Source organism: Myzus persicae, unplaced genomic scaffold, assembly GCF_001856785.1.
Source record: "Myzus persicae strain clone G006 unplaced genomic scaffold, MPER_G0061.0, whole genome shotgun sequence".
NCBI classification, from domain to species: Eukaryota; Metazoa; Arthropoda; class Insecta; order Hemiptera; family Aphididae; genus Myzus; species Myzus persicae.
Genome location: NW_019104222.1, coordinates 1 through 10,454, shown reverse-complemented (window position 1 = coordinate 10,454; position 10,454 = coordinate 1). Strand labels below are relative to the sequence as shown.

General features: G+C 29.4%; 2 protein-coding genes across 3 annotated transcripts; one reads left to right on the top strand and one right to left on the bottom strand.

Moving 5' to 3' along the window:
- Nucleotides 1-159: 159 nt before the first annotated feature.
- Nucleotides 160-5,852, top strand: LOC111040186. Its single transcript, XM_022323986.1, has 7 exons — nt 160-666; nt 2,320-3,042; nt 3,300-3,499; nt 3,580-3,731; nt 4,187-4,351; nt 4,754-5,254; nt 5,748-5,852. Exons 2-7 carry the CDS (start codon nt 2,341-2,343, stop codon nt 5,843-5,845), a joined length of 1,818 nt encoding a protein of 605 aa, XP_022179678.1. The 5' UTR covers nt 160-666; nt 2,320-2,340; the 3' UTR covers nt 5,846-5,852.
- Nucleotides 5,853-6,951: 1,099 nt separating this feature from the next.
- LOC111040188 (alpha-ketoglutarate-dependent dioxygenase alkB homolog 6) lies at nt 6,952-9,857 on the bottom strand. Of its 2 annotated transcripts, none has more exons than XM_022323989.1 (5): nt 9,477-9,857; nt 8,506-8,682; nt 8,334-8,441; nt 8,186-8,275; nt 6,952-7,655 (listed from the first exon to the last, which is right to left on the bottom strand). In XM_022323989.1, exons 1-5 carry the CDS (start codon nt 9,477-9,479, stop codon nt 7,377-7,379), a joined length of 657 nt encoding a protein of 218 aa, XP_022179681.1. In that variant the 5' UTR covers nt 9,480-9,857; the 3' UTR covers nt 6,952-7,376. The 2 variants fall into 2 exon arrangements, with proteins under 2 accessions (XP_022179681.1, XP_022179680.1); XM_022323988.1 differs by lacking the exon at nt 9,477-9,857 and adding an exon at nt 8,762-9,217.
- Between the last annotated feature and the right edge of the window lie 597 nt (nt 9,858-10,454).

The following is a 10,454-nucleotide window of genomic DNA, read 5'->3' as shown; positions in this document are numbered from 1 at the left end:
CTCAACCGTCGACGTCGGCGCAGCCATGTTACGGGACACGAGTACCTGTCCTAGTTGGCGGCAGTGCGTGGTGCCGGTAGCCGGTTGGTTAGCGTAGAAAAGAGATAGGTTCATTTAACAGCCGTGGGGTGTAGGCGACGCACGCGTGCTTACTGTTTATGTTCCATACCGCGGTAGACATGTACATAACGCACGTCCGGCGGTAATCACAGTGCCACCGACGCGCGGGATGGCGTGTTTCGGGCTGCCGGTATTGGGCGCACTGATGTCGGACTGACGCCATCGAAGAGTCGGGTTTGTGTTGATTCGTTTGTTGTTGTGTTTGGCGAAGTGGTTCCAATTTACAATTAGTTATTATTATTTATTTCTCGGTGCAAGTTAGTTTGCAGGCTTTTTCTTCACTCCATACTGAGTGAAGGATCCTAATAATAATAACATTACCGTACTCGGCAGCCCCGGAGTGTGTAATTTCTCCGTGTATTCGTCTCTGCCGTGCGCACGGTGCCCTTACTCGTTGCTCTCCGCGCGTTCGACCCGTTGTCGGAGATCAGTGGATTTCAGTTATCGGTTTTGGCTGTTATGGGCGGAACGCCAAAGAATATTCTTCACTTATCTCAAAGAGTGCCAAACAACGCTGCCCGCTACTAGACCGTGGAATACGCCAAGGTAAATAACCCTCGATAAGCCCGCCATCATTAGTCGTCCTGCACGGTATGGTCGTACTTCGACTGTCGGCGCTCGTTCGTCAGGCAGAATTGACGGTCTATCGTCTACCTTGTACGGTGGTATTGGTCATTGGTGACGTTTCAACGTGCTATGCTCTTTTCCCTACCATCCCGATTTCAAGTAGCGGTAAGAGACTATAACTACTCTTACATTCTCAGAATAATGTGCATACCAAACATTGTCTATAAACAATCCACCTTCATGAACAGTTGACTGTCGTTCTCGGTAGTTGCTATTCGAGTACCAAGACATTTGACTATGGTCCAAAATTTAAGTTCTCTCTTTGGCACTGCAATCTTGGGGAGTAGCTTTGCACTATGTGTACTACCTATTGGTTTTGGTATCCAATGTTGAGATTTTACAAATTTGTTTTGGACTTTGTAAATTCTGAATGGTTTGGAACTTGATACATAATATATCTAATATAAATATTCCATTAACTGTTATCAAATGAACTTAATAGTTGTTATTTTAAGATTGATGCCTTAAAACTATGAGGAGATATTATATTTGACAGGTGTTAATATATTATAGGAAATAATAGACCCATTAATAGACTAAATGTCTTATATATGTATAAGATACTGTAGTTTACATGCGCTTATAATAAGCTTTAATGAACATAATTTGTTGATGAACTAATATTACTAATTAGCATAATTTATAAGTACCCAATGAAAATAATTATTAAAATTAAAATGTTCGTAGAAAAAAATATAACACTTAGTATTTATAAAATTTGTTGGTGGGTGTCATTAAAATACCTAAAATAAGGCAACTAAGTATTGTGCTTATAACATGTAAGTATGGTATTCAAAAGTTATTTTTATTATTTATTATAGTTAAAATAATCTCGTTATATTATTTTAATAACTATCTATTAAAGATAAGATAAATTCATATGAATTACACAAAAATAAAATTCCACTGTAAGAATTAAAAACGAGTTATGATCATTAGTGATTTATGTTTTGATTCTTGATGTATCATGTTATTTTCAAAAATGTACAAACATTTAATGCATATCTACATTAAAAATTAGGTTTGTTACTAAATATCAATGAATAAATGTTGAATAAATTAAATTATTTTTAATTGAACAATTATGATCATAAGAGGTTTCACCTAAAGGTACTTGTTGCTATATATATAAAAAATATTTATCAGTGTAAATTGTAGTTATTAAAATATTTTTATCTAAACATTGAGCAATTTTTATTAAATATTTTCTGACAGTTGAAACTTATTAGGTATCCTTAATAATAAATAATGCATTCTAATATAGGTACCTCTGAGGGTATTTATATATGTAATTATGCCTTAAAATACTCCCTCCCAAATTGTTCTAAATTAAATTCTATTTCTATTTCTTAAATCTTGGCATTTTTGTTGTTGTTAAATTAATTGCAATATGTAAATAGCATAAATAAGTTCATAACTTATTTTATCTTAATTTTCTATGTTGATAGTAGATAGTTTAATTTAAACAATTATCCTTCTTCATCAAATCGATTTCCAAAAATATAGGTTCTGGAAGAAAAAAACTGTATTAAATGATTAAGTTTCATATGTACCTATTTTTCTATATTTCAGATTGAATTTAACTTCTTAAACATGAATAGTATTGGAGCAATGAACTCTCCAGTGAAGCAGCCTTTGCCAACCGTATTGGCTCCTCCTACTATTTCAAATCCTTCCAAAGTACAACAACCACCGAATTTAACTCCACTTAATTTAAATACTTCTCAATCAGCTCAACCTTTGAGTCTTGTTAATGAACATAAAAATGTTCCGTTTGTCATCCCTTCGCCTATTATGACTTCTGTTGAAAATAATATTCCAAAATCTACTGCTTGTAATGGTATACCTGATATAAAACCAATTGGTGAGAAAATTGAAGAAGCCCTGCCTAAAATTGAATCACAAGTACTGCACAATCAGGTAAATAATTCCGTCAATGTTAAAAGTGTAAATGAATCTCCCCCTTCTGAAGTGAGACCTCAAGTATCTGAAGTTGAAAATCTGTCTCAAAAGAAAGATGATAAGAATAACTTGCCAATTGTTCAAACCGATAAAGTAGTTTTGCCAGAAGTCATTGTAACATCTATAAATGATCCTTTGAAATCTGAAGAAATACATAAAACTGAAAATGTAGTTTCCAAACCAAAAGAAAATGATACAAAAGTCAGTCAAGATTCCCCTGAAATTAAGAATACATCAGAAACAAACCAAGGCCTAACTGTTTCTCCTGAAAAAACTGAACAAGCACCTGTAAACACTTCAAAAGTTGGTATACGCCGAAAAAGAGAACATAAAGTAAGTCTTTATTATTAAATATTCTTTAAATAGTTAAGATGAGAATGACCAACATGTTGTCACTACTATGAAAATAGTATATTCTAATAATATTTGTGGGGAATTGACATATCATTAATAGCTTCATTGGGTATACTATATATGTTTTTTATTGTATGTAGTTATTCTTTGTACTTTTGCAAATTAAATACTATTTTATAATTATCCATCTTAAATAATAAAATAAATTATCTAACTTTAAATTTTATTATTTTAAGCAACTAGAAGAAGAAGATGAGAAAAAGGAAAAATCATTGAAAAAGGATACACCTATTGAAGAAATAAAATCAAAGCGTACTAGACTTCCTACACAACCTTTCCAATTATCATTGTTGCCAGAAATGCATCATATCTCCAAAATTTCTGAAAAAACTCCATCTTCAAAAATCAATAGTGACAAGTTAACCGTGTTTTACAAGTAATATTTAAGAACCCTTTTTACACTTTTATAGATCATTTAATTTATTATATTATTCAAAAATATCAATTTTACTTCAGGAATGAATTTTTGGCTGTACGAAATGAAGAAGGAGGATTTTACTTATGCCAAGCTATGCAAAATATCCATAGAGCTAGCCGCCGCATTCGTATAAGGTGGCTAACTCAACATCCAAATGATGAGTTTACACCAGACTTTTATGACCATACAGGTAAAATAAACATTTTGAATTACTATCTTATTTGTATATTTTTTTTAGGTTTTCTTCTTAAAAAAAAATACTATATATAGGTCATTTATGTAATTCTTCTTTTCATTATATACATAAACAGTAGAACCTCTTTATAAGCCCCCCCCCTATTAAACAAAATCTCCTTATAATGAAAAATCGCAATAGTCTCTTTAGTCAGTTAATTTTAGTCTCCGTATGATGGAAATATCAGTAGGTACTGAGCAATTTTGTCAATGTTTTGCTGAATATCAGAGGTTAGACAAATGAAAGCTATCAATTTAAAAATAAGTCATTCATGTAAGTAGGTTAGGTGCCAATTACTAATTAATTGTTGTCTAGTAGAATTATTAATCAATAATGGATTTGAAAGTAAAACTCATTTTAATTATTAATGATTTATTAACGCTAAATAAATAATTATTTAATACTTACAGAGTTTGATTGTATTTTGACAAATATAACATTAAAAAAAATTCAGAAAGAACAATGGAAACTTCCTGAAAAAGAAAAGTTAAGAATTGAAAATATTTTGAAACGATCTATTGATGTTGAAAAAGGATCAGAAAAACCTTCTGTAACTGAAGAACATCCAGATGGGTGTATGTATTATTGTTCTAATTAAAACATTTGGTTCCAGTTTGTTGTATCCCCGCTTTGTTACTTGAAAACGTTATCGTTACACCACTCAGGTTTATTATCTCGCCAAACTCCATAATAATAAATAGTATATAAACGATAATACATTTTTTAAATTGTATAATAATGATGAATTTTAAAAAAGGTTCTTTAGTACCATTAAATTATTAGATTATTTATACGATATGTATATTATTTGGATGGTGATAAGATAACGAACCAGAGTGGCTGGGGAATAAAGTTTTCACATGCCCAATGGAGGATATAACAAACCAGCACCAAACATTTTATTTAATAATTATTATTGCTAATTATTGTTAAGTGCTTATTTTTCAATCCCTATAATTAAACGATGATTATTTTAGTGGACGTAAGTTTGTTCAAAGATGAAGCTCAATTAACGAAGAAAAAAGGTAGCAAAAAAAGCGTAACTGTAAAAAGGAAGGTGTCAACTGATGAACAACAACCAGTGAAAAAGTCTTCTAGATTGTCTAAGAAAAAACCATCTTATGATTTTGGGCATTCGTCGTCTGAAAGTGACGAGAATGATGATGAAGAAGACAATAGTAACCAAAAAAAGTCTTCAAACAAGAAAGTTTTGAAAAAAAAAGTTATTGCAAAAGAACCTGCTAAAAAAATTATTGGCAATGCTTCAAAACCAAAACAAGCATCAGTTAGAAAAACACAAACTCCTGTTAAACCGACTTATGTACTGGCATCAGTTTCATCAGCAGTGAAAAAAAGAGAAATAATTGCTACAAAACAAAAAAAAGAAAACAGTGTTACAGATAAAAAGTCTTCCAAGAAAGTAGAACCAAAATCTCCAGCTGTCCCACTACCTTCAGAGAGATCATCAAAAACTAGAAGTAAAATTTATTCTCAATATAATTTTAATCAAACAATTAGATCCATATTAATTTATGCTTCTGAAAAATTCAGTGGTGAAAATATTAGTATATTTGGCTCAATTTCAATTCTTTTCATGTTAAACCCATGTGTTACAGTCTTACAAACAACATAGTTAATGTATTCAGCCGACCCAACATTGTATTGTTAGCTTTAATATCAGAATTAATTCACAAAATTAAATGTTAAGATATTAACTAAGGCACCTCAAAAACTTTAGTGATTAAATATTAGAGAGAATTTCACGGAATTCACAACTGATATTTTACATGTAGCTCACTTTAAAATTAAATCATCCATAAAAGCTTATGAGATGCCCTAGTTAATGTTCTTACCCAAAAATTAAATAATTATTTACTAATATTAAATCAAAAACACAAAATTTGTTCTGCTAAACCCAATTATGCTATTTATATGTAGAATTTTTTAATAACAATTTAAATTTTTTTATAGATGCAGGAAATGCGGTTTCTGCCAAAATAACCACTGCTGGTATTGGAATAGTTAAAAATAACCCCAACGATCGAAAAACACTAAGAAATCGTAAATAATAGACATTATAACACACTTTGTAAGTAATATAGTCTACTACTTGTTTGAACAATATTTAAAAATTCATTTTGTTAATAATATTATCGATCTAACTTAATTCTGATTTCTTGAGAGACTACATTTTTATGTTAAACACACTTACCATATCACAAATTTGTTTTGATGTGTTGATTCACATTCTTGTTTAACTTTTATAATTTTATACTTATTTTCGTTTATTATTTTTTATTAAGTTTTGAATAACTTAGGTAGCTAATAGTATTACATTTCAAAATAATCGAAAATATTTATTAGGTAATTCAAAGTTAAATGGATATTTCTTTTTGTAACAATAGTTCTTAATGGTTTATTGTTTATAAGATATGTATCAATCTTAATTATTTCCTGATGTCAATGCCAATATTTAAAATTATATTGTTACTTAATACTTAATAATTGTATCTTTATATGAAACAAGTTAATGGTATTTTAAGTATCATCTCTTAATGTTTTTGTGAGTTATTCCATATACTTTAAAAACTAATGTTGTGGAAAACTATATTTTTCATAATGCATTGATTAAGTAATATGAATAATAATGTTTAAAATACAATTGATTCTTGTTCTTATCACATATTTCTTATTCTCTTTTTATGTTCTGATTAAATATATTTTACATGTTCAAGTAGCAGCCACTTAATTTTAATAATTATTTTTTGGCATTGGCATCTGTCTATAAATGTATGTAAACATAATTTATTCAGTTACAAAGCTATAATTTTCTAATTGATTATTTAATTTATATTCTTTTTTTGTTTTGATTTTTTTAAAAATTATTTTAGTAGAATTATGGATGTGCCCCAAGTTCTTGTAAATGTATTGACTTTGTATTCCTTACGCACAAAAATTTCTAGTTTAAAAAATAATAATTGTTTACTTCCATGAAAACTTATTGTTCCAAATGTTAATTTATTACTTACAGTACAATTCATTAAATATTATAATTAAAAATTATACAGACAAATTGTAAGCTCTTTATAATAATGTATTGTACATAATATGAAATAGGATAATATAGCTAATATACATAGATATATATTTATATAAATATACATATTAATGAATATTAGATTACAATTTTTAAATCTTATATTATTAGTTATGTAAGTTAAGAAAAAAAAATGATTGTTTTGAGTGACGTGGTTTTGCCATATTTGCAATATCATAATATTTTTATTAATTTACAAGTGTAAATTTTATTGTGTCTGTGTGCTGTATATAACCATGAATCTATTCTGGTATTGATGTCAACCTGCTTTGATATTGTTTGTAAATCTATTGATTTTATTTTTTATTTAATACCAATAGTAGGGGTATGCACATTAGAAAAACATATTTATTTACCAACAACTTTTTAATTATAAAAAATATATATATACAAGATAAAAATTATTATTGTAAATATTATAAATTCGATTTATTATTTTAAGTGGATTTAAAAATATATTCAAACAATTTATTGTACATATTTGTGTTTTAAAATGAATGAGTTTATTTTTTTATCACCAAAGAGTCCAAATTGAATTTGGATACCCTAGGAACATTTCTAATAGTTAATGATATACGTTTATTTCTTGTCAGTGGAATTCCATTTTGTACATTTGATCCGCAAAATGTTATATTGGATATTTTATCTTCAATGATATCATTGGTATTCTCCTCAATGCCATGCATGTATTCAGTATACATTTTATCCTTTAAAATTAGTAGACTTCGTCTTTGCAACAATATACTGTATACTTTCTCACTTGATACAACTTCTTTGTCATTCTTAAAATGATAAAAACATTATTAAAAGAATAATAATTGTAATTAATAAAAAGATCCTTATTGTATTATAAATCAAAAATATTAATGCTATTAGGATATATTTTTCTGATAAACACGTATTCTCTGACTAAAATCTCCAATTTTTTCAGAAGAATATTGGCAAACAAAATCTTGCAATTTATTTTATAGTTGTATTTTTTTTTAAAAAAACTAATAAATTATAAATTTATTTATAATACACATGCAGTGTGCAATGGTATTAAATCTAAAATCATGAGAAAAATCTTGTACTACTTTAAATCTATGTAAAATAAAAATGTTAAAAATTATTATTTATGTGAGTGGTTGTGCTATAACAATCAGCTATTTATTGTGATTTATAATTTTGTCCCACTTCTTAAAAATGAGATTTTGTAGACCTGCTGAGAATGTGAAACAGTTTGTCAGTGAAGATTTTGTACATTTTTAAATTTTTAAAACATTATAGTTTTGAATTTATTAAGAAATCAAATCTTATGTTACTATCTTACCTTAAGTGGCTCATAAAAATTCAGTACGGTATGAGATCCACAGCTAATAGTACTTATAGTAGGGAAAAATAAACTTCCATCTAAATGTGGCTAAAAAACAACGTTGATTACCAATTAATAATATTTTATGTTGATCATAAATTTATACCATGATTCCTTGTCCGGGTAAATATTCATTAATTAACACGTGGTTTGGTCTGTTAGTCCTAGGAAATACTTGTAGACTTTCTACTTGGTCGATAAATCCTTTTAACCACTATATAAAACACGTTGCAGTTAAAATTATACTATGTCATTGCAAATAATTAAGTGAACTTTACATCAGGAATTTTTTCGGGTATGAGTCCTTTGGCATGAGGTATACCTCCCCAATTTTGAAGTCTTCTATTTTTCAATTGACACCATTTCGGCTTTGGTGCACCATTTACCTTGTCCAGTATGTATGATTCTTGTTCTTCAGTTATAAAATTTGGTATATAATAGGCTGCATCATCGACCTTAAAGCAAAGACAGAAATTAAAAATTAAAACTTAGTGTGCTGTATCTAATAAAACACCACTACATAATTATAATTACAGTAGTCAACTTATAATCCTTCAAATCTAAATGTTGCATTTCAAATTTGTATTATAAATATATGTATCAGTAATCCACAAGATCACAAATCACGCACAGGATTCATGATAAAATATTGTCGTGCAAGGAACGATAAATTGAAATTGAATTTTGATATTTATTCACTATTGTATAAACTTCCCGAATGATTATGCTGTGTTTATGAATTAAGATAGCTGATAAGATTTAAAATAGTTTGTATCACCCACAGACCACGGCTTTAATCTCTCTTCTATGCCTCCTACACATAGATAATAAAGATATGGATAGGCCACGCCTATGTTAAATACATTTGAGGCCGCGTTCCCGGAGGGGAAGGCAATTGAGGCTCCTTTATATTGATAGTCGATACTCAATATAGGTATACTTTATTTGGCCTCAATTGTTCCCCTCGAAGACCGCTGATAAGACCAATATGGCCTATCCATATCTTTATTATCTATGCTCCTACACTACACCGTCCAGATAAGGGACTCCTATAATATTTATGTTATCAGTGAAGCTCGCGTAGCAGTTAGTTGGCAAATCATTTCATTCATAATACAAAAAGGGTTAGGAATGACATCGTTTTTAATGTTTAAATGAAAATAATAATTATCTTATGATGTAAAATATTTTTTTTCTAAGCATCAAGTTTAGAAATAATAAAATTCAATTTAACATAATAAATAATTACCATATAATGTCAACCGACGATCAGGCATCAACTGATAGCGGGGGTTAACTTTTTAGAACTTTTTTATATACTAGTACTAGTGATCTAATGTAGAAATCTGTGAAGTGTGTATAGCATGGTTGAAATAGGTGAAATGTTCACCTATTCTGTGGTATTGATTTGAATACGAGTGTCAAACATTGAAGTGGTTGAACCACAGAATAGAGATTAACCGGGTTTCCGGGTCGCATAACAAATGTATTAATTTAATGGACCAATCATGGGCCACTAATAATGTTTAAAGTACCATTAGCTCACTACTATTCATTCGTTAAGTATTTATAGTTTAGTGATTGTTCATGTAACCCGGCAAAATAAAAAACAAGAGAATATATAAACACGTATGTTCCGCTAGCAATATTTGATAAGACTGTGCAGGGTTCCCAAAAACGTCTAAAATACACAATATCAGACAATTCAGTCGTTGACCAATAGATGTCGCACAAAAACAGAATAACAAAAAATGAACGAAATACTGAACACTAAATTTAAAAAATTAATAATAAATACTTACAAGTCCGTCGCCACTTTCTAAGTAGTATGCAAATTTTTGTAATGAACTGGACAACCAGAATATGCAATCAGATCGGGGCGAGTCGGCCCGCGAAAACTTCGGGAGCCCCGGTAGGATGCGTAAAATACGCGTAAAATACGCGAACAGAACAATGGACTTAGACATTTTTTTAAAAATACTTACAAGTCCGTCGCCACTTTCTAAGTAGCATGCAAATTTTTGTAATGAACTGGACAACCAGAATAGAAATAGTTTTTAGTTGCAGCATTAACAAAAGTAGTTGATATTTATATGACTGCTTGGCTCTATACTGATACATTGCTAGTGAACGATACGGTTGTTAATGATTTAGAAGAAATCGACGCATTCAACTTGAACTTTCTAATTGATGAAGACCATGATTTGCCATATGCATTACCAAAACA

Coding starts and splice junctions, on each gene's coding strand:
- LOC111040186 (XM_022323986.1), top strand. CDS start 2,341: ATGAATAGTATTGGAGCAATGAACTCTCCAGTGAAGCAGCCTTTGCCA. Junction 3,500..3,579: donor AAGTTAACCGTGTTTTACAA/GTAATATTTAAG, acceptor ATTTTACTTCAG/GAATGAATTTTTGGCTGTAC. Junction 4,352..4,753: donor TGAAGAACATCCAGATGGGT/GTATGTATTATT, acceptor TGATTATTTTAG/TGGACGTAAGTTTGTTCAAA.
- LOC111040188 (XM_022323988.1), bottom strand. CDS start 8,800: ATGCAACATTTAGATTTGAAGGATTATAAGTTGACTACT. Junction 8,442..8,505: donor TACCCGAAAAAATTCCTGAT/GTAAAGTTCACT, acceptor TGTTTTATATAG/TGGTTAAAAGGATTTATCGA. Junction 7,656..8,185: donor ATTTTTATGAGCCACTTAAG/GTAAGATAGTAA, acceptor TATCATTTTAAG/AATGACAAAGAAGTTGTATC.